The sequence below is a fragment of the Arachis ipaensis genome, chromosome B04, assembly GCF_000816755.2.
Source record: "Arachis ipaensis cultivar K30076 chromosome B04, Araip1.1, whole genome shotgun sequence".
NCBI lineage: Eukaryota > Viridiplantae > Streptophyta > Magnoliopsida > Fabales > Fabaceae > Arachis > Arachis ipaensis.
In genome coordinates, this window is record NC_029788.2 from 9,422,113 (window position 1) to 9,445,834 (window position 23,722).

Here is a 23,722-nt window from a genome sequence, read left to right on the forward strand (position 1 = left end):
CTCTTTGAACTCTCCAGCTAACCACTCAAAACCGCCATGAAAACCATCATGCTCTCCATTGCAATCCTAATCCTTCGACCCCATTCAACCACTCCCCATATTACACTGTCCAAGGTATCTTCAACCGTCACTCTCTCCTCCCATCCACATTCTCACTACTATCCAAATCCAATCCCTATTCCTCTTCCTCCACCTACAGATCCCTCCACGTGCGCGTCATCGACACCGCTCAGCTCTTCGATTACAAGTCAAAGCTCGCCAAGGAGTTCACTGTCTCCCAGCACCTTAAGATCGCAATTGTCCTCTGCACTCACCCGATGTTCGGACCTAAGTCCGCAAGTGACGGATGGACCGGCCTCCCATTTATCTTCGAGAAGGTTCGAATCCTCGATGAGAAGCACCGTATTTCTCGTTGTGAGAAGTTTCTCAATGCGTTTGTCAGAGAAGGTTGCAGGATGGTGGAGATGAGTTGCGAGGATCATGACTGTTACGCCGCCGGTTCGCAGTTAATTACTCATACCGTTGGAAGGATTCTTGAAGGATTGATGCTAGAGTCGACGCCCATTAATAGGAAAGGATACGAGAGTTTGTTGGGATTGGTGGAGAACACTGCTGGGGATAGCTTTGATTTGTATTATGGTTTGTTCATGTTTAATAAGAATTCTTTGGAGATGCTGGAGAAGCTTGATTTGGCGTTTGAGGATCTCAGGAAGCAGCTCATTGCACGGTTGCATCATGTGGTGAGAAATTAGTTGATGAAGAACGGTGAAAGTTTGCAGCAGTCATGGAAGTAACAGCCATGCACTGCTCCAGCAGACTCGTAATGATCTGCATTGCTGCATTCTAGGTATTTGATATTTAGAACTTGAAAAAATATCAGGGGTTTTTGTTACATTGTGTGAATATTTGCTATTGATGTTTTAGAGAGTGTTCGTGTTTGTTGAGATTGAGAGCAAGCAACTTAATCATTTAATTCGAAAGATGTTGTTCTTATGATGGAAAAAGGGTTATTACATGATAATGATTAATGAGTAATGATGCTAATAATGCAAATCCAATGATGTTGCTCAGCTAAGTAGTTTTACTTCAAAAAATTCTAGCCAGTTTGATGAGAACACAAAGCTCAAGATTGCAATAGTTGGTTTTGGAAACTTTGCCCAATTCCTTGCAAAAACTATAGTTAGTCAAGGTCATGAGGTTTTGGCGTATTCTAGATCAGACTACTCTGATGTGGCTCGAGACTTGGGGGTTTCGCATTTCAGCGACACAGATGATCTTTGTGAGCAGCATCCAGAAGTGATCTCACTCTGCACTTTCATCCTTTCGACTGTTAAAGTTCTTAAATCATTACCTTTCCAAAGGTTGAAGAGAAGTACATTGTTTGTTGATGTATTATCTGTCAAAGAGTCTCCTAGAAACCTTTTTCTTCAACACTTGCCTCCTGATTTTGATGTTCTCTGCACACATCCCATGTTTGGGCCGGAGAGTGGAAAGAATGGGTAGAAAAACCTTCCTCTTGTTTATGACAAAGTTAGAATTGGGAATGAAGAATCAAGAATATTGCGATGTTATCGGTTTCTCGACATTTTTACTAGTGAAGGATACCAGATGGTTGAAATGTCTTGTGTTGAACATGATTTGCATGCAGCTGGATCCTAGTTTGTTATACACATAATAGGAAGATGTTTAGAAAAACTGGGGTTAGAGACAACACCAATCAGCACAAAGGGTTACAAAACTTTGTTGAGTTTGGTAGAAGATACCGTAGGGGATAGTTTTGATCTGTACTAAGGTTTATTCTTGTATAATTTAAGTGCCATGGAGTAATTAGAAAGATTCCATTTGACTTTTGAATCATTGAAGAAGCAGCTTTTCAGCTGATTGCATAGTATCTACCAAAAGCAGCAATTTAAAAATGAAAAACAGGTCTTTGCTTTGCCAGAAAGGTCCTATACTGCTAGAGAAATCTAAAAACAGTGATGCGTCATCACCTCTTTCAAAAACTGTAAACACCAAATGAATTTATGCCAAAAAATTTCATAATGTGAATGATTTGGCCCAAAGTTGGTTGGAATTGGAGGAAGCTGTTCAATCAGGTCCAATACGAGGTTTTGGGGAAAGGCTGAGCTCCATTATTGATGCCTACCTTTCACAGTAAGTTTCAGATGCGGGAGTTTAGTATTCAAAGATATTCTTGTGTTTAGTAGCTACTTGCTGTTTAAATTAAGAGCTTTTCCTACCGATTCTAATGTTACATGCTAATCACAACCATTGAAATGTAATAATTTTTTGAATTAAATTGAGATACATTTCGTTCATGGATCACTGAGAAGGGTCACGCTGTTTTGCTAAAGTCTTTACCTTATTCGGAGTTTGAATGACATAATAATGTGAAAAGAGAATATTTTTTAATTTATTTATCTAATATTTTTTAATTAATTATTCTTATAGAAATATCTAATAATTTTAAAATTATTATATAAAGGATATTTTAATATTTTTTAAATGTAATGTTAAAATTTTTTTTATTTTTTTAAATTATAATTGATCTTCAACTAATACGGTCCAAATCATTAGTATATTACTTATGAATTCGGCTGGCCCTTTTGTAATTAGTACAATTTTAAAGTAACATTTTATAAATTTACACTATTTTGTATGGCATCAATAATAAACACTCCATATTATGAACTTATAAGTTGATAATTGTAAGCTAAAGTTTAATTTGGTGAAGTTATTTAATTAAATATATTACAAAAATATATCGATAGAAAATATATTTTAAAGAACAAAAAATATGTATATACTTTTTATTAACAAAGTGGTCGATTCATATCATAAAATTCATCGATAATAGAACTTGTGTCAAATTTTTTAGCAATTTTTTTCAATATAATTAAAAGACAATTAACAAGAAATTCATATTTTATTTTGTTTCTGAGTTATTCTTCACAATATTCATAATTGAAAAAGATCTCTCAGTTGTAGTAGTTGAAACAGAGAGAATTAATACCAAATGAATCAAGAAGGACGTTCACAAGAAGAAAAAAAATCCACTTTATGGGATTTGAAAATTTTTATTTAATTAAAAAATATTAGTAATAATATCTGTTCCAATGGTTACCCGAAACTGTAGGTCGATCTCGGATGAGATCTTCTGTTCTGGTCAGAGATGACGTGTCCGGCTGGTGGGTGGTGGCCGGAGCTATCGTGTCCAATTTGTTGGACTGGCTATGCTGCTGATCCTTTGTCACCGGAGGGTGGTGGTACCTGCAAAGGACTCCGATGCTTAAGTTAGCAAGGTATTAAGCAGGTATTTTGTAGAATCAGAGTATGAGTTATACCTGGGTGCTCCAGTGTATTTATAATGGTGTGAAGTGACCTTTCTGGAGATAAGATAGTTATCTTATCTTATCTTATCTTGTGAAGTCATCTTATCTTTATGGGAACCGCCCTTTGTCTTTCTAGGCTTTGGCTGCCTTTATATTTGGGCTGTGTTCCTTCATTTGGGCCTTCTTGGGCCTCTGTAGTGATTTGACCGAGCTCTTGGAGAAGAGGTCGGATAGTCCTGACTTGAAGAGGTCGGTCGACTTGTCGTCAAACACCCCGGGTCGGACAGCTCGACCCAGGGTATGAACAGTGCCCCTGCTCGAGTGTGGTCTTCCTTTTGAGGTCGACTTCAGGTGGCCTCTTAGGTCTTGTTTATTATAGCCACTTTACTCCTGCTTGTTGGTTGCTTTGCTTAATATTTTCTTAGGCATCTTCAGGGTGTTAGAACCTTGTTTTCCAGCCTCTTTCGATTGCCTTCGTATTTTCATACTTGTAGCTTGATTCTTTTGAGCTTGTAGATTTCTGAGTCCAACTTGTGTGCCTTTTGTCGGCTGACTTCTCTATCTCGGCCTGAAGCTATTTTTAGTAATCCGTATTATTTGGACCTTTGTTAGGCCTTTTCTGTGTATTACTTTTCGTAGCTTGTGTGATTTCGTTGGGATGACTTCACCATGTCGGTTCCCTCTAAGTTATTTCTAGTAATCTTCTTTTTTGGACCTTGGTGAGGTCTCTTTTAGGGATTACTTGTTATAACTTTTTGTTTTGGGCTGACTTCATCACGTCGGTCCCTTCTAAGTTATTTCTAGTAATCCTCTTTTTTGGACCTTGGTGAGGTATCTTTTAGGGATTACTTGTTATAAGTTTTTGTTTTGGGCTGACTTCATCACATCAGTCCCTTCTAAGTTATTTCTAGTAATCCTCTTTTTTGGACCTTTGTCAAGTCTCTTTTAGGGATTACTTTTTATAACTTTTTTGTTTTGGGCCGACTTCCTTACGTCGGTCCCTTCTAAGTTATTTCTAGTAATCCTCTTTTTTGGACCTTTGTCAGGTCTCTTTTAAGGATTACTTTTTATAACTTTTTTGTTTCGTGGGAGGCCGACTTCATTGTGTCGGTCCCTTCTAAGTTATTTCTAGTAATCCTCTTTTTTAGGGCTGGCCAGGCCTCTTTCTAGGGATTTACTTTTTATAACTTTGCTGTTATGGTCGACTGGTCTGACTTCTTCATGTCGGTCCGTCTTTTTTAAGTTATTTTTTAGCAACCCATTTTTTTAAGACCTCGTCAGGTCCTTTCCTATGGGTCACTTTCGATAACTTCTTGCATTTAATCTGTTTTCATCGCTTTTCATCTTTGCCGATTTTGTAGAAATTGGGTTTGATCCTTGATTTGTCGACCTTTGATGAATTCAGTTTTCATCTTTTGTTGGTCTTTATCCTGATCGAGCAGTGAGTTTGATTTTCACTTTTTGCCGATCTATAGCTTTATAATCGGGCGATGAATTTTGCGTTTCAGATTAATGCATCTTGGTAAAGAAGATTTGTAGAGAATCTGAAAAAAAATTATTCAAGATAGAAAATATGCAAATATATACATGTGGGTGTTTTCCCACTAAGTCAGGCAGTTTGTAGATCTTGGTTTGGCGCCTCATTAAAAAACATTTTCAGGAAAAAGAGTGCACCTTGTCCTAAGATCTTTATTACCTCTAACTATAATACCTTCTTAGGTTGCAGGCATGCCATGACCTTGGAAGCTCTCGCCCTTCGAGTTTGGTCAGCCTGTAGTAGCCCTTTCCAAGTACTTCTATGACTCGGTAGGGTCCTTTCCAGTTTGCTGCCAGCTTTCCTTCTCCAGGTCGAGTTGTTCCAATATCATTTCGGATTAGGATGAGATCGTTCTCGGCAAAACTTCGTGGCACTACCTTTTGATTGTATCTTGAAGCCATTCGACGTTTTAATGCCTCTTCCCTGATCCGAGCTCTTTCTCGGATTTCTGGAAGTAGGTCGAGTTATTCCCTTTGAAGTTGGGAGTTGGCCTCTTCACTGTAGTGGATCACTCTGGGCAATCCTTCTTCGACCTCCACTGGGATCATTGCCTCCATTCCGTAAGCTAATCGAAAAGGTGATTTCCTTGTGGAGTGTGGAGTTGTCCGATATGCCCATAGGACTTGTGGGAGCTCTTCAGCCCAGGCTCCCTTTGCATCCTGTAATCTCAGTTTTAACCCGGCTAGTATGACTTTGTTAGCAGCTTCTGCTTGTCCATTGGCCTGGGAGTGTTCTACGGATGTGAATTGGTGTTTTATGTTCAAATCGGCCACCAATTTTCTGAAGCCTGCATCTATAAATTGAGTGCCATTGTCTGTGGTGATGGAGTATGGAACCCCAAACCTTGTGACAATATTTCTATATAGGAATTTTCGACTTCTTTGAGCAGTGGCATTAGCTAGGGGTTCCGCTTCAATCCATTTTGTGAAATAATCTACCCCCATGATGAGGAATTTGACTTTGTCTGGATCCTTGAGGGAAAGGACCGAGAAGGTCAAGTCCCCATTTTGCGACTGGCCAAGGTGAGGTTACGCTGATAAGCTCCTCTGGTGGGGCGATGTGAAATTTGGCATGTTTCTGACATGGTGGACATGTCTTTACGAATTCTGTTGCTTCTTTTTGTAGAGTCGGCCAATAGAATCCGGCCCGGAGTACTTTTTTGGTAAGAGCCTATGCTCTGAGGTGGTTGCCACAGATGCCACTGTGTACTTCTTCTAAAATTTCCTTTGTGTTGGAAGTCGGCACACATTTCAACAGTGGTGTTGAAATCCCTCTCTTGTATAGAGTATTATTTATGATGGTGTAGTATTGTGCCTCCCGTTTTAACCTCTTTGCCTCCGTTTTATCCATAGGGAGTGTTTCTATTTTGAGGTAGTTAATTATGGGAGTCATCCATCCTTGAACCAGATCTGTTATGGCTGGGACCTTTTCTTCTTCCGAGATTGACGGGTTCTGCAACATTTCCTGGATGAGGCTTCTATTGTTGCTCCCTGGTTTGGTGCTGGCTAGTTTTAAGAGTGCATCAGCTCGAGCATTCTGTTCCCGAGGTATGTGGCGGACCTCGTATTCCCCGAATTGTCTGAGCTGTTCCCTGGTTTTGTCCAAGTACTTTTTCATGGTGGGATCCTTGGCTTGGTAGTTCCCTGTTATTTGTGAGGTGATTACTTGTGAGTCGCTGAAGATGACAAGCTTTTGAGCTCCCACCTCCCTAGCCAGCTTTAAACCAGCTATTAGTGTCTCATATTCGGCCTGGTTGTTTGAAGCAGGGAACCCGAATTTGAGGAAAAGTTCGATTTGGGTTCCCTGATCGCTTTCTATTATCACGCCTGCGCCACTTCCGGTTTTGTTTGAGGAACCATCTACGTAGAGATTCCATTTTGTAGGGATTTCTGGGGTGTCTATAAACTCTGCAATAAAGTCGGCCAGATACTGTGATTTGATGGCTGTCCGAGCTTCATACTGAAGGTCGAATTTGGACAACTCGACTGCCCATTGCCAGATTCTTCCTGCTAAGTCTGTTTTCTGTAAAATGCCTTTTATGGGCTGGTTGGTCCGAACCCTGATGATGTGGGCTTGAAAATATGGGCGAAGTCGTCGAGATGTTAGTATGAGAGTATAGGCAAAGTTTTTCTATTTTTTGATAGTTCAGTTCGGACCCTTGTAGTGCTTTGCTGATGAAGTATATAGGTTGTTGTCCACTGTCGTCTTCTCGGACTAGTGCTGAGGCTACTGCCTGATTTCCTACTGCGTCTTTCCCTTCCTTAGAGTGGCATAGAAGGGGAGAGATTTTATCACCGATCCAGCTAAAAATCTAGACAAGGCTGCCAATCTTCCAATGGGTTGTTGTACTTCTTTGACACAAGTCGGGCTCTTCATGTCGAGTATGGCCCGGCATTTATCCGGATTTGCCTCGATTCCTCTCTGTGTGAGCATAAAACCCAAGAATTTGCCAGCTTCTACTGCGAAGGTGCATTTTGCAGGGTTAAGTCGCATGTCATGCCTTCTTATAGTGTTGAACACTTGAGTGAGGTCGGATAGTAACGACTCTTCAGTTTGTGTCTTTATTAACATGTCGTCCACGTAGACTTCCATGACTTTTCCGATGTGGTCTGCGAAGACCTTATTCATTAATCTTTGATAAGTAGCTCCTGCGTTTTTTAGTCTGAATGGCATGACGATGTAGCAGTAGTTTGCTTTCGGGGTTAAAAATGAGGTTTTTTCTTGATCAGGAAGGTACATTGGGATTTGATTGTATCCCGAATAGGCGTCCATAAACGAGAGGTATTTGTATCCGGAGGAGGCATCCACCAGAGCGTCGATACTTGGGAGTGAATAAGGATCTTTTGGGCAGGCTTTGTTGAGACCAGTGTAGTCGGTGCACATCCGCCACTTCTCATTTGATTTTTTCACCAAGACGACGTTAGCTAGCCATAGTGGGTATTTGACTTCCCTTATGAATCCTGCTTCTAGTAGAGCTTGTACTTGCTCTTCCACAGCTTGGGATCGTTCTGGTCTAAGCTTTCTACATTTCTGCTGTACTGGCCGAGATCCTGGGTAAACTTCCAATTTGTGGCACATTAACTTAGGGTCTATGCCCAGCATGTCTGCGGCTTTCCATGCAAAGAGGTCGACATTGTCCCTCAAGAACTGTATGAGGGACTCCTTTATGTCTTCTTTTAGGATTGTGCCAATATTAGTTGTTTTTTCTGAAGTATTTTCAATTTGGACTTTTTTTTGTCTCGCCTTCAGGCTGTGGGCGAAGTTCTTCCCGCCCTCGAACTCTCCCGAGTTCAATGGTGTGGATCTCTTCTCCTTTGCCCCTTAGGTTCATACTTTCGTTGTAACAGCGACGCGCTGTCTTCTGGTCTGCTCTTATTGTAGCAATTCCTTCTGTGGTTGGAAACTTCATGCACAGATGTGGAGTCGAGACTACTGCGCCGAGTTGATTTAGCGTTGTCCGACCTATCAGGGCATTGTAGGCCGTACTCACGTCAACCACTATGTAGTCTATGTTGATTGTCCTTGACCGATTTCCTTTTCCAAAGGTGGTGTGCAGGGAGATGTATCTAAGTGGTTGGATTGGAGTGTCTCCCAGCCCAAATAGGTTGTTTGGATAAGCTCTGAGCTCTTTTTCTTCTAGGCCGAGTTTGTCGAAGGTGGTTTTGAACAGTATGTCAGCTGAGCTTCCCTAGTGCACCAACGTGCGGTGGAGATTAGTGTTGGCTAATATGATAGTGATGACCATGGGATCGTCATGTCCTGAGATGACGCCAGCTGCGTCCTCTTTGGTGAAGGTGATAGTGGGGAGCTCGGGTGCTCCTTCTCCTCCTTTGACATGATATACCTCCCGCAGATGTCTTTTGCGAGATGATTTGAAGATTCCTCCTCCCGCAAATCCTCCATGTATCATGTGGACATGTCGCTCCGGGGTACGAGGTGGTCGTTCGGGTCGTCCGACCTCTTCGTCCCTTCTTCTTTTTCGTTGGCTCATCTGATTTGTTGGCTAAGTACCGATCTAGTCTTCCCTCTCTTACCAATTTTTCTATGATATTCTTTAAATCGAAGCACTCGTTGGTGGGATGTCCATAGATTCGATGGAATTCGCAGTATTCTATCCGATTTCCTCCTCCTTTCTTGCTTTTGAGTGGGCGAGGTAGGGGTATCTTTTCGGTGTGGCATACTTCTCGATAGACATCCACAAGGGACACTCGAAGAGGGGGTGTAATTGTGGTATTTTTTGATCTTCTCCCCGTGCTGATCTTTTTTTTTCTTGGTCTCTTTATCTTTATAGGAGAATCCAGATTTTGAGGCCTCTCCTAATCGAGAGTTTTCCTCCATGTTGATGTACTTTTCTGCTCGTTCTTGTACTTCATTTAGAGATGTGGGATGTTTTTTCGATATGGAGTGACTAAAGGGTCCTTCTCGTAGGCCATTGATGAGGCCCATAATGGCCGCTTCTGTTGGTAGATTTTGTATGTCCAAACATGCCTTGTTGAATCTTTCCATGTAATTGCGAAGGCTTTCCCGATCTCCTTGCTTGATCCCTAGTAGACTTAGGGCGTGTTTAGTTTTGTCCTTCTGGATGGAGAATCTGGCTAGAAACTTTTTGGCCAAGTCGTCAAAGCTTGAGATGGACCTGGGGGGCAGGTTGTCGAACCACTTAATTGCCATTTTTTTCAGAGTAGTTGGGAAGGCTTTGCACCGAGTTGCGTCTGAGGCGTCGGTAAGGTACATTCTGCTTCGGAAGTTGCTAAGGTGATGGCCGGGGTCTGTCGTGCCATCGTATGGAGTCATGTCGGGAGGTTTGAAGTCTTTTGGGATTTTAGCCTTCATGATATCTTTGGTGAACGGGTCTTGGTCTTTACGGGAGCTATCTTCGTGGCTAGATCTGTTAGTTTTAAGATCGGCTTCGATCTTTAGGAGTTTGTCCTCTAGTTCGCGACGTCGCCTAGCTTCTCTTCGTAAATCTCTCTCGGCTTCCCGTTGATATTCAAACTCTTTTTCGAGTTGTTTTAGTCGGTCCTGAAGTGCTTCCATGGCTCCCGTGCTTGGGGAGTTCTTGTCTTTATTAGGTTGAGAAGTATCATCCAGTGTAACCTCCGCGTTCTTATGTGGCGTTCGGTTTTCCAAATCAGAGTTGTTGTCGTTGTCCAGGTTTTCCGCCATGGTGATGGGATGACTTCCAGGTCCCCGGCAACGGCGCCAATGTTCCGAGGGTTACCTGAAACTGTAGGTCGATCTCGGACGATATCTTCTGTTCTGGTCGGAGATGACGTGTCCGGCTGGTGGAGATCTTCTGGTCGGAATAGAAACTTTGTTGAGTTTGGTGGAAAATACAGTGGGGGATAGTTTTTATCTGTACTATGGTTTATTTTTGTATAATTTAAATGCCATGGAGCAACTAGAAAGATTCTATTTGGCTTTTGAATCAATGAAGAAGCAGCTTTCAGCCGATTGCATAGTATCTACCGAAAGCAGCTATTTGAAAATGAAGGACAGATCCTTGCTTTGCCAGAGAGGTCTATACTGCCAGAGAAATCTGAGGACAATGATGCGTCACTACCTCTTTCAAAATCTATAGACACCAAATGAATTTATGTCGAAAATTTCCATAACGTGAATGATTTGGCCCAGGGTTGGTTGGAATTGGAGGAAGCTGTTCAATCAGGTCCAGTACGAGGTTTTGGGGAAAGGCTGAGTTCCATTTTTTATGCCTACCTTTCACAGTAAATTTCAGATGCGGGAGTTTAGTATTCAAAGATATTTTTGTGTTTAGTAGCTACTTATTGTTTAAATTAAGAGGTTTTCCTACCGAATCCAATGTTACATGATAATCACAACGATTGAAATGTAATAATTTTTTGAATGACATAATGATGTGAAAAGAAAATAAAATAAAAAAGTGGATTATGGTCTTTCCTATCTTTTCAAAAGCTTAATAAATTTGAATCTTCCGAATAGTAGCACTTCCAATGGAATAAAAAAGAAGCTGTTCAATCAGGTCCAGTACGAGGTTTTGGGGAAAGGCTGAGTTCCATTTTTTATGCCTACCTTTCACAGTAAATTTCAGATGCGGGAGTTTAGTATTCAAAGATATTTTTGTGTTTAGTAGCTACTTATTGTTTAAATTAAGAGGTTTTCCTACCGAATCCAATGTTACATGATAATCACAACGATTGAAATGTAATAATTTTTTGAATGACATAATGATGTGAAAAGAAAATAAAATAAAAAAGTGGATTATGGTCTTTCCTATCTTTTCAAAAGCTTAATAAATTTGAATCTTCCGAATAGTAGCACTTCCAAATGAATAAAAAAGAGGAGGGAGGTTTTTTTGGGGGGGGGGTGGCAGATTCATTCCACTTGGGTAGAGAAGGATTCAGCTTGTCATTAAAGTTTAATATTTAGTTGATGTTGTATTACATTTAGACATCATTGTTTTAGGTAATTTAATCACTTTATACAGTTCCAATCTTTCTTTTTAATATGTGGATAACATCTGATTTCAACAGATATGATGAGGAGGCAATATTCTTTGATGAATCTGTGAGAAATGCAAAACGAAAACAATTAGAATCCAAGGCATTGAGTATAAGATTGTCTGCTACCTTTTAATTACTTTATTGATTTATTTCTATTCATTTAGACTAAACTTTAATACTGGCAATAAGAGTTGTCTAAATGATTCTGTAATCCGGTATTCTAAAATCTTAAACTAAGCAAATGAGTTCAATCATATAAAAGTAACAATGCAACAACATTCTTTAATATACACAAGTGCACTTGGTTATTTATCAGAAAATTAGTGAAAATGATGGACTGTGCTGAAAAATTGTAAAGGACTTCTGAAGACGGTCACAATTTATCAGAAAATTGTGAAAATGCTTAACAATTTTTCAGCACAGTCCATCGTTTTCACTACTTATTTTCTGATAAATAACCAAGTGTACTTGTATATATTAAAGAATGTTGCTGCATTGTTACTTTTATATTATTGAACTCATTTGCTTAGCTTAAGATTTTAGAATACCGAGTTACAGAATCATTTAGACAATCCATATTGCCAATATTAAAGTTTAGTCTAAATGAATAGAAATAAATTAATAAAGCAATTAGAAGGTAGCAGACAGTCTTACATCCAATGCCTTGGATTCTAATTGCTTTCGTTTTGCATTTCTCACAGATTCATCAAAGAATATTGCCTCCTCATTATATCTGTTGAAATCAGATGTTATCTATATATTAAAAAGAAAGACTGGAACTGTATAAGGTGATTAAATTACTCAAAACAATTATGTCGAAATGTAATACAACGTCAACTAAATATTTAAGCTTCAATGACAAGTTTTGTTGGTGACTCAGTGTGAACTATTAAGTCAAGTTTGATAAGCATTAATTTTGTTAAGTAGAAGTACGTAAAAACTAAATTCACAATGTACAATACTACAATGTTCAAGTTGGGTTTTGGATTGAAAATTTTACAATTCATGCAAGAGCATGTTTGGGAACTCACAAAAAAGAACTCTTATTTTTCAAAAAACGTTTTTTCTTTCAAAAATAAATTATGTTTGGATATAAATATGAAAATAGCTTATAATCGAAGTTACTAATTTTAAGCTAAAAATAATTTATAAGTGAAAACAATAAAGGGTATTTTAAAGGATTAAATAGAAGTTACCATTTTATAACAAAACTTGTTTAATTATATATAAATCTCATTTTTTGAAGAAACTCATAGAAAGTGAAGAGAACTTTTAGTGGCTGTGGGAGTAACAAGTTTAATATATGAGTGGACTATTTATAAGACAAATTTTTCTATCGGCTTCAGACTCAGGAATGTGGGAATAACAAGTACAATATATAAGTGACAAGTACTCTGAAACTGGACAAAACATCTTTTTTTTATTCGCACGTTACTTCTCATAAAAAAAAATTGTTCTTTTGTAAAATTTGTAGAAAAACTGTTTCTCTTGTACAAAGACAAATAAGTAAACGAGAAACTGGTTCTCTCATAAACTGTTTCGTAGGTATATTACTTTTCATAAAAGAGAAACTGGCTTGTAAAATTTGTACAATAAACGATAATATAAGTATCATCCAAATAAGTATAAAAATATTATATATATGGACATTGAGTACACATGAGTAATTTATTCGTTTAAGATTCATCTTAAAAAATTATTTTAGTCTTTTAAAAGTCAAGTATAAAAATATTTTAATCTTTTTTTTTATATGTAAAATTTCTATTTTTAATATAATTATACAATTTTAATTAATCATATAAACTAATAAAAGTAATTTAGTCTTTTTAAAATTAATTATTATGAGATATGTTAGTAAACTAAATATGAACTATGAGGACTTATTTATCTCTTTGAAATTAATGTTAAAAAAGTTATTTAGTCTCTTAAAGTGAATTATGCAAAAAAAATTTATTCTTTAAAAACGTACTCAGAAAGTTTACCCATGGATGTGATGTAGCAAGACCAATTGCAAATACATTGATTTTTCCCGAGTCAACTTAACCCGAGTTAATTTCTACTAAATTGAGAAACTAAAGCTTGCAAAATTTTAGAATAAAAAAACATACTCATCTATTAATGTCACTAAATTAGTAAATACAAGACCACAAATGTGGTGCACTAAACGCTCTAATAGATAGAAGAATCTAAATCCTCTAAAGTTTAAAGTAACTATAAATCTAAAATCGGTTAAAGATAACTTGAATTGACTTTAGATCCCACAAAAAATATACATCTACTTGGCTATTCGCTACTAATGAAGAATAACAAGTGGAGCTAACGCGGTAAGTGTCAACTGCCGAACGCAATTTGACCACTATATCTTGTCATGGAGAGTGGAGACATTTCTAATTCATCAAGTTCAAAGAAGGTGCCTCTTCTAAAGAAAAATACATAATCATCTTGTATCATACTGCGCAGGAAGCATTTTATTTTCATTCAGGTAAAATGCGTTTCACATTAAACAAGTACTGATAGAATGATAATTACAATATTTATCTCCCTTTCCTTGTGCTGCTGAGAGACATGACATTAGTATTGAATTCGTTACATTATCTTTATCCAAACCCGCATGTGTTATTAGTATAATTTGTCTGATCTTACACTATGAATTTGTTAACTAAGGTGCTTAGCATCACCATTAAATGAATATTCTGTCATGTACCAACAAACATGCTTTCAGTGACGAGACTCATAAACACTCCATCTAGAGGGCCATACTCTTTTCCTGCCAACGAAAAGCTTCAAATCTAGAGCAAGTGTGGTTATGATGAATTTCTTGGATAAGATAAACCAATATCAACTCTGGCAGAGGAAAATCAGTATTGAAAACTTTTCAGCACAATCACTAGTTGAATTCATGTAAACGATACTCTCTTGTAGCTAAGAACTTACTTTCCAATCATGGCTGTTTTTTCTTGCATATATTGCGTAATTTAGAGATTGTTAGATCTGGACCTCCAAAACCATCCATGGTAGCATTTGCCAATGGGAACTCAGCCCTAGATGTCAAGCTGCAGGAAACGATCAACTAAGCAACAGTTCTAATATGCACCATAATGATATACTAAGGAACTGTAAGTAAGACCATGCATTAGTTTAGACCTGCTCCTTAAAACAACACACGGCATTCCCACCCGATTAGCTCCAGCTACTCCAGTTTGGCTTCCTGCAACAAGTACACAGTTGCAGACAGGTAACCTAGCATATTCGGCTCCCGCACGTAGAGCAGCTACAATCTTATCTATACTGAACAGATTATCAAAAAATTAAATGATAATTGACAACAATGTTAGTATTTATTATTTAACAATGTAACTGAAAGTCTTAAACCCACATCAATAACTAATTTGAAATTGAGAAGCAATCAAACGCTAACATATGTATGTAAGTAATATTATGGAGTCTGTACTTTTAAGTTTATTGTGAAATTGACTCTTACCTTATGGATTTTCAAGTTTCTTTTCCCAGAGACTAAGCATTGATCCCTAGGTATTGGTGTCCATAAAAATCAAATAAAACTAGAAGAGATGGAAATAAATGAACTGACCTTTCAGATAAGGTGGTATCAATCTCGACACTCAACTTCAGCATGGATGCAACCTCCTTTGCTAACCTTTGTTTCTCAGCAGAGACTAGCCAAAAGTAGCATCTCAGAAAGACAAACAATGTTGCACACTAAAGATACATGCATGAGAGAGAGGAAGTAATATACCTGCTCTTTTGGCTTCCTTGGCAAGTTCTTCATCCACACCAGAAGAAATTACCTTTCCTGAGACTAGTTGGCCATATAAACTTTGCTCAACCTCTGTATTCCCCACAGTGATTACCTTTATGCTTCGATCATTACCAAGCTTTTCTTTTACGGTCCTAAATTTTAGTAAGCACAAGGCAAAAGAAAGGAAATATTAGTTTGTTCACGTTGTTCTGGAAGGAAAAGAAATTCTGGATGCTAAACAAGCATAGAGCAGGGATCAAAGGGCTTGTGAACCTCACGGGCCCCCAATAATAAGTTCAATGGAGGTGATAAAATATACATTATATTAAAATAGAATACTATTCAAATCTGTACTAGCAGTTAAAAAGCACCTTTACTAAACATTTAGTGTGCAAATAATAATTATATTCCACAATTCCATGTGTGTTTTAACTTTCAAATAAAACAAACCCCAGCAAAGCTCACCCTCACCCTCACCCTTGCACACCTAAATGAAGATTTGGTAAGCAAATCGGAAGTCCAATATACGTGATCGAGAATATTCAGGATAATGACAATTAGCACATATTTTACTGATAATCTTAATATCATATTACTTAGTACCACTATGTAGGTTTGGAACCCTTTTCCCCCCCAAGGAGGACAAAAATTTCATGAAGTTACCTGGCAATATTATCACGGCTTTTACTGTAGGCTGTAAGTATTATTACTGGAATTCCTTCATTATACGCATCATCAATAAACCTGACAATGGAGACAATTATTCTATGTTAAGATAGATAAAAAACGCTATAGTTCCGGAATTCCAAGGAGAAAAATTATGAATTGAGACTTCCCTGTCATGAATACGTCTAATAATGAATAAATTACCAACTACCAGCCGTAAGCTCATCAGGAAAGTAAACATGAAATGTACACATCTAAGGACGTGCACAAATTGCCTTAGTTGAAACACACGAATTCGGTTGAAAACCCAATGAACTCCTAATTAGTGGACAACAAACTAAATTCAAAAGGGAAAATTGCTAGACAATCACTTAACTCATTCCCACTTCAAATATGTTGACCAACAAATCAGCCATATGTTTTTCTTAAAGAATGTTATTAAGATGAAGAGGAAAAGAGACTCTATTTGAAAAAAAAAAAAAAAAACTATGAAATAAAGCTTTCCAGCCCAAAACATATCTGAGAGAGAAATCTCCCTAAAAAGATTATGTGCCTTACAACTGTAAGAATGACTAAATTGACTCAGAATTCAGAAAACAACTTAATGTGGAAAAAATGCATCAGTATGATAATGGAAGCATCCTTAACTAATGTACATATTGATTTCCTCAACTATAGTGCAAAAAGGTAGCTCCCCTGCAGGGTTGCTATTCAAAAGTGAAAACATATATCCAAGAAACATGCATCCACAGTCATATGAAATGAATAGGAGATAACTAACTGTTCAACTCCAGGTCGCAAAGGTAGGTCTTTTGACATCACAAACTCTTCCATTGCCTTTTCCTGCCAATATACCAAAGAGTTAAACAGGAAGCTCTACAAATTCTGAACACTTTAATATCAATACATGCAAATCAGCAGATTAGAAAACCATTTCACCATTTGGGGACATATTTTCACCTTTCTAGGCTATACAATAACAACCCAATTCCTTGAGTACTTTCTTTGCCATTAGAGGTCATATTACACCAGTTTTTTCATTTTTTCTTAATTAGCAGAATTGCATGGAGATATGATATGCTGCTTGAACTTATGTATTACATTGGAGAGCAATAATAGATCTTTCAACATAAAGAGATGGCCCCAGGAGTTAGGACAATTTATGTAGGATTCCTGAAGATTTTAAGTTTCATCAAACAACACATTCTCCTCATACACCAAATTTAAAGTATATTAATTAGCAGTATGTGATTTATCATTAATCAAGTTTGTTCAATACCTTTTCCTGTAAAACACTTTTTGTGAACTGTCCCTTCTCATTTGTGGGCAATGAAGTTGGCCAACCAATCTGCATTCAGATTTAGTTACAGAAGAATATAGCATGGGTTACATTTCTAGGAACATCACTGAAATTTACCAGTTCCTTTTGCTTAAAAGAAAATTCCTAATGCAGACAAAAGATGAACAACTTACTCGATTAAAATACAGAATTATCATCTTCTCTTCATCTCCCGCACTTCTCCTGGAGAGTATTTGCAGCATGGTTAACAAGCAACATAAGTACATAGACCTTGTCTTGCAGCACTCAAGATCAAGCTTTTCCAATAATTAACAAAGCAAAGAGTCTTAACCAAATGCAAATTCAGTCACTTCAATAAGCAAGAGAACAATCTAATCCAAAATCCATTATACACAAGCGCACATGGTGCAGACACACTCACAATTCACAAACCTTAAAAGATCTGCATAGATAGGTTCAGTCCAGTTTGCACAGTCAAGCCCAAGCTTCTCAAATGCTGCACCATCACAGAGTTTCATAATAATAATTAATCACACTCTCGATTTCACATAATACACAATGCAAAGCTCAATTTCGCATTAATTAATTAATTACACCTTATACATTATACATACACGATGCAAAGCTCAATTTCGCATACCTTTATTGAATGCTAATCTATTACCCACTCGGTATGCGTCCATAAGAACCCTAACACAGCAAGGAAATTCAAGTAAACAAGCATATAAAACAATAGAACAGCTTAAACAAAATTCAAATGCCACAAGCAAACAAATAAAAACGAAGCTGAAGAAGAAGACTCACCCGTCGACTTCGAGAAGAACAGCGAGGTCAGAAGATTCCTGAGAGTGCTCGCTGGATAAGGAGCATAGCGGAGATAAACGAGCAAAGCGCGAAGGCTTTGAATTGAAAGCTGGAAGTTGAGTAAGGTGATGATGATGACGATAATGAGGGCGAGGATGAGTGGAGGAGCATCGACGGGAGAAGGTTGAGGGAAGATAGCAGTTATTGTAACTGAATGTGCATGGAAGACGCAGTGTCCGCGTCTGCAGAGTCGAACTCAGCACCGTTGCTTCCATGGCAGCACGCCGGCACGATACGGCTTTGCCTGGGTTTTGTAGTTTTGTTTTGTTTTCTTTTCTTTATTTATTCCATTCTATTTTTAGAAACGAGTAGAAAGAATCATTTGTAAGAAGGTTTGTAGTTTAGAAATACTTTAGGTATACAAATTTACTTTTTGGGTAAAGTATTATTTGGCTCTCAAATGTGTGGGTCAATTCTAGTTTGATAATGTCTTATAATTTCTTAAAAAATTTTAAATAGATTTAATATTATATTATCATTTAATTTACAGGAATAATTAATAGAATGAATAATGTGATATTAATAATGTTATTTTTAAGTTATATTTTATTTTTTCTGTTACTATTGAGAGAAAAAGTTAAGCTGTGTTAATAGTGTAAGTTATTTAGGCTCTATTTGGAAAGTTTTAAAAGTAACTTTTTAAGTTTTTGACTTATGAAAAGTAGTAGTATTAATATTTGGTGTAATTTTCAAAATTAAATTGTGGCTTTTTAAGAAGCTATTTAGGAGCTTATAAAGAAATTAAAAAAAATGATTTTTCTCATAATATTACTACTTTTTATCACATTTTTATAAAATAAACACTTTTAGAACTAAAAATCCAAATAAAAAATAGCTTATTTATAAAATACTTTTAATATAGTCATTTATTATTTAAACTATTTTTTCAAAAGAAACTTAATTAAGCTGTTTACCCAAATTGGGCCTTCTCAATAGTATAGCTCTATAAATACCATATATTCTCTGGATTTTTATTTTTATAAATTAAATAAATGTAATAATTACCGAAATAAATAATTTAAAAAATATTTACCGAAATAATACTCCTTTCTTATTTCGTTTACACTATAAACAAGATAATTTTGCATGTATCTCGTTTACATTAGGTAGACGAGACACGTGTATATCTCGTTTACAGTGTAAACGAAATATACACCGTAAACGAGATACATATATTTTTTTTAAAAAAAATTTGAAAATAATAAAAAATATTAATAATATCAATAATCCAAACTTTTAGCATGTAATTAGTACATAAAAAAGCTGGTAAAAGAGATTAAAATAGATATGTTTGATCAATTAGTATCAAATTTGTGAAGCTCAAGATTTGACGACATAGCTGGAATCATGTTTTCTATTGTTTTTTTTTTTTTTTTTTTGGTAATTAGGGGGAGTTCGCCGAACCCCGGTGAACTATATGTTATATTTCGAAAATAAAAGCATGGCTGCTGGAGAGTAGATGATCAAAGCACAATATTGATTTTTATTTTTAAGATTGACATTTTCTCTACGATGTCAAGGAATTTATTGTTATCCATTTGTTACGATGGTGAAATAGTGTATGACGAAGAAGGTTCTATAGTTTTTAGATCCGGGCAACCGATATTCACTTATATGACACTGGAGGTTGACAGTTTAACAGCTTTGAAGAATTTGATATTGCATTCCGTCGGGTTGCAAGAGGAAAAACGGGTGAAAAAGATTTACTATAGATATCCGACCGAAATAGATGGCAGGTTGTTTTATAAAAGGTATGTTACACTCGTATTGTCTCTGTTACTATTATATTTATGAGATAACGGTTGTGAGAAATACGTTTGTTGTGTTGAATTAGGTACCGTTTGTGCGACAACGAGGACGTACGGCTCATACGGTCGTGGCACAACCGATGGACAAATATTCATCTGTTGGAATTATTCGTGTATCTCGTTGAGGTGGGTGGCCAAGGATCATCTGCAAATACTGTCGATAATAGTTCGTTGACTGGAGCTGTTAGACGAACTATCAGAAGGACTATGGTGGACCTAAATATGCCACCCGAGGGGAGTCAGGAGGGGTCTAATGTTGGAGCTTGTAATGTTGACTTGATGGACGATGGGGTTGAAAGTCATGATGGTTCTGCTATTAGAGATCCGATGATGGATCAATATGAAGTTAACCCCGATGATGTAGACGATGCCAATGAAGAACCAGCTGAAATTCCCGATGATGGTGACGAGGAAGAAGAGATAAATTACTACGGTGACACCAGATTGCTCTTACACAGCCCGCCATCTCTCGACCATATGACCGACCGGATCATTTCACGAGGTTGAATCTTGATGCAATGACTTCGGATTGGTCGTTTACTCAGGGAGGCCCTGAAGAGGATCCAAGCAATGAGTTTGAGGTTGGGCAACAATTTAAAGACAAGGAAGAAATGATGTTAGCAGTTAAGCAGTACAGCATTAGGAAGGCTGTGGATTACAAAATAGTAGAGAGTGACCAGTTGAGGTACAATGCACAGTATATCCAATTCGGCACCGGTTGTAATTGGAGCATACTCATATCGTATCGCCGGAAGTAAGAAAAGTGGGAGGTTAGGAGATACAAGGGGGATCATTCTTGCATGCAAACTTCGATGGGATAAGACCATGGTAGGTTGGATTCGAAGGTGATTGCGCAATACATCTTCACGATGGTCAAAGCCGATCCAACAATCAGCATTAGGGTTATCCAAGGAGGTGTGGAGAATAACTTTGGTTACAAGGCGTCCTACAGAAAAGGTTTGGCTTGCAAAACAGAGAGTGATTGCCAGAATATATGGCGATTGGGAGGAATAGTACAACGAGCTTCCTCGTTGGTTATTCGTGATGCAGATGTACTTGTCGGGTAAGATTTATTTCAATATTAGTTATTTTTTATTAAAAATATCATATGTGTACAAGTAGGCAACTAAGTTTGGCTCTTTAGGTACTTGGGTGCAACTGGTGACTCAACCTTGGCCTAGTTCCACAGATACTGTCATGTTTCATCGGGTTTTTTGGATATTTTCACCGTGTGTTGAGGCTTTCAAGCATTTCAAGCCACTTATTTCTATTGATGGCACTCACCTATATGGTAAATACGGTGGGACCTTACTGATGGTGATAGCGCAAGACGGGAATGCAAACATTCTGCCTATTGCATTTGCCGTTGTCGAGGGTGAGACAAAGGAGGCGTGGTCGTTCTTTCTATCGTATTTACGGGAGCATGTCACACCACAACCCGGGCTCTTAGTGATTTCAGACAGACACAAATCCATTGATAGTGCATTGAATGCCGAAGGGACTTTATGGAAACCACCTCATGCCTTCCAAGCCTTTCGTACAAGACACATTGCAGCCAACTTCATGACCCACTTTAAAAACAATGACTTGAAGAAGGTTCTAATTAACGTAGCGTATTCAAAGTCACAGCGTGAGTTTGCGCATTATTTTGACCGGCTGCGGGGCAAAAACGTGGCAATCACTAACTGGCTTGAGGAAATGCAATGGTCACAGTGGGCACAGTATGTTGATGAGGGTCGTCGATTTGGTCACATGACGACGAATATATCCAAGTGCATTAATACTGTGATGAAGGGGTCCCGCAATTTTCCAATCACCGCTCTCGTCAAGTCAAGTTATTTTCGATTGGGTGAACCTTTTGCAAGGAAGGGTTTCGAGGTACTGGCCCAACTTCAAGTCGGTGCTGAGTTCTCTCAGACGTTGGTGAAGGCCATAGAATTAAACTCCAAGCACGTGAATACCATGAATGTTTACCAGTTTGATCGATCGAGAACAAACTTCACGGTTGAAGAGCTAGCGGCAGTTCCTGGGTCCAGGCAACAGAATTATCAGGTGCTGCTTAATGAGGGCACGTGTGACTGTGGGTATTTCCAAGCTTTTCACCTTCCTTGTCGTCACGTCCTTGCAGCTTGCTCTCATGCAAGACTTGATTGGAAGAGTTTTGTTCATCATGTGTACCGCATGGAGTCGGTCTTCAATGTTTATAGGTCAAGAGTTTCGACCGATAGGGCATGAGGATGACTGGCCATCTTATGAAGGATCTCGTATTCAGTGCAACCCGAGAATGATGAGAGTGAAGAGAGATCGGCCCGTGAGCTCGAGAATTCGCAACAACATGGATGACGTTGAGCATAACGACGAGAAGCGGTGCGGATTATACCGCCAGAATGGACACACACGAAGGACTTGTACCGCTCTTGATGGTGGAGGGGCGTCTTCTAGTCGATGTTAGTTATAGGTGTCGTTTACGTCTATTTACTATTATCGTTTCTATAGAAATGTTGTGTACAACAGACTTGTTTCTGTTTATATCATTCAAAACTTTCTATTTATATCATTCAAAACTTTCTGTTATATCATTCAAAACAAGATATACATAAATTTTTCACAGCAAAAAATCGATCAGTTTTAGTAACGAACAGTATGACAATTATAGCTAAACTAGAATCAACTACCTACACCCTCGCCCACCACTACGTGGACCAACATGTCGTCCATGAGGTCACGGGTCGAGATAGCCACCCATGCCACACGGAGGTGGTCTGATATCGCGCAGCCCGCGACCAACTGGAGGAACCGGAGGTTGTGCAGGAGTGCTCATCTGCTCCCTCAGCGTCGCATAATCTGCAGTAGACGATGACCCACTGGAATGATCATCCGGGACGCGTGCCAAGTATGCAGGTTGTGGTGTGAGCCAGGTGGTCTCAGTGACAAGTAGTCTCCTAGTACTGCTCCTGAAACAGTCCCAACCGTCTACCCCGTATCAGCGGCCCAGTGCACTGGCAGGCTGACCAGGTCTCTGTCGCGGGCCTCACCACCCTGCCTCTCGCGCCCAGCACCGCGCCTACCTCTCCCCGTGGCTCTCCCCCGCCCCTACCTCTCCCACCTCCTGCTGCTGGCCTCATTTCTGTTAGGTGCCCATCATCCGGCTGATGCAGATCTGGAGCAAGTGGATGGTGCATGGGTAGATCCTCTGGCACAACCTCGGCAGCCACTAGGTGCTGGTCACCTAGGCCGAATAACTCCGTGTGTGCCCACTGAAGGTACCAAGTCATGTATGCGAGCGACGGTCGTAGGTCTATATGATGGTATATAGGCAGATGATGGTGGACCCGAGCATCCCATAACTCATGCCAGCCATCGAGAAGCTGCGGGAACCACTCCCCGCGACCAAACCGACCATCCAACCTGTGCATGTCGTCTATGTTCAGTGGCCTGGTCGGAATGTGTTGCAGGCCACTGAACTGATGTACAACTCGGTCCACCTGATGCCACTCGACGATAGCAAAGCAAAACAGCGGACATACAACTGCCCATGATGCCTCTGCCTCAGCTATCACCGGTGGAACTATACCAATCAGCTGTGGGTCAGCATACGGCGTCCACTCAACCTGTTCACAAAACACATATAAATAACGACATACAAATTTCAAATAAAACACCTATTAAAGGTACATTAAACTTAACTATGTAAAACATGAATACTCTGTACTTACATTCAGCATCCCAATCCCGTTCAGGATACGCCTGTAATGCCTAAGCCTGCTCTCGCCCGTGGCATTGTCCGGTCGGTACTGAACCCGCCTACAATGCCAACCACAATGATATCTTATTCCTCAATATAATTAACTTAGTAATAATAACATAAAGGATTATTATACGTGTCTATAATACCTCTCCAGTAGGGGAAATCGACGAGTATCAAAGCCGTTAGACCGTATCAGCAGAATGCGGTGATAAGCCTAGGACAGCAGCA

The 23,722-nt window shown here is 38.6% G+C and overlaps 2 protein-coding genes and 2 pseudogenes across 3 annotated transcripts; 3 read left to right on the top strand and 1 right to left on the bottom strand.

Moving 5' to 3' along the window:
* On the top strand, nt 9-1,058 carry LOC107637569 (annotated as a pseudogene).
* Nucleotides 800-1,917, top strand: LOC107635990 (annotated as a pseudogene).
* On the bottom strand, nt 13,784-18,254 carry LOC107638814 (CBBY-like protein). Of its 2 annotated transcripts, XM_016342210.2 has the most exons (12): nt 17,879-18,253; nt 17,715-17,764; nt 17,507-17,570; nt 17,248-17,296; nt 17,054-17,122; nt 16,556-16,617; nt 15,772-15,852; nt 15,106-15,260; nt 14,941-15,025; nt 14,496-14,639; nt 14,286-14,404; nt 13,784-14,195 (listed from the first exon to the last, which is right to left on the bottom strand). In XM_016342210.2, the coding sequence occupies exons 1-11, from the start codon at nt 18,151-18,153 to the stop codon at nt 14,293-14,295; spliced, it is 1,146 nt and encodes a 381-aa protein (XP_016197696.1). In that variant the 5' UTR covers nt 18,154-18,253; the 3' UTR covers nt 13,784-14,195; nt 14,286-14,292. The 2 variants fall into 2 exon arrangements, 1 of the variants encoding a protein (XP_016197696.1); XR_001619868.2 differs by lacking the exon at nt 13,784-14,195 and having other exon boundaries at nt 14,308-14,404; nt 14,496-14,634; nt 17,879-18,254.
* On the top strand, nt 20,265-22,198 carry LOC107635991. Its single transcript, XM_016339534.1, has 4 exons — nt 20,265-20,500; nt 20,579-20,809; nt 20,928-21,826; nt 21,954-22,198. Exons 1-4 carry the CDS (start codon nt 20,265-20,267, stop codon nt 22,196-22,198), a joined length of 1,611 nt encoding a protein of 536 aa, XP_016195020.1.

Excerpts from the sequence above, each read along its gene's own strand:
- LOC107638814 (XM_016342210.2), bottom strand. The coding sequence starts at position 18,153 with ATGGAAGCAACGGTGCTGAGTTCGACTCTGCAGACGCGGACACTGCGT. Across the intron at positions 16,618-17,053 it reads AAAGTGTTTTACAGGAAAAG|GAAAAGGCAATGGAAGAGTT; the intron begins GTATTGAACAAA and ends GTATATTGGCAG. Across the intron at positions 14,640-14,940 it reads GATACCACCTTATCTGAAAG|TATAGATAAGATTGTAGCTG; the intron begins GTCAGTTCATTT and ends TAATCTGTTCAG.
- LOC107635991 (XM_016339534.1), top strand. The coding sequence starts at position 20,265 with ATGACTTCGGATTGGTCGTTTACTCAGGGAGGCCCTGAAGAGGATCCA. Across the intron at positions 20,501-20,578 it reads CTCATATCGTATCGCCGGAA|GTTGGATTCGAAGGTGATTG; the intron begins GTAAGAAAAGTG and ends AGACCATGGTAG. Across the intron at positions 20,810-20,927 it reads GATGCAGATGTACTTGTCGG|TTCCACAGATACTGTCATGT; the intron begins GTAAGATTTATT and ends ACCTTGGCCTAG.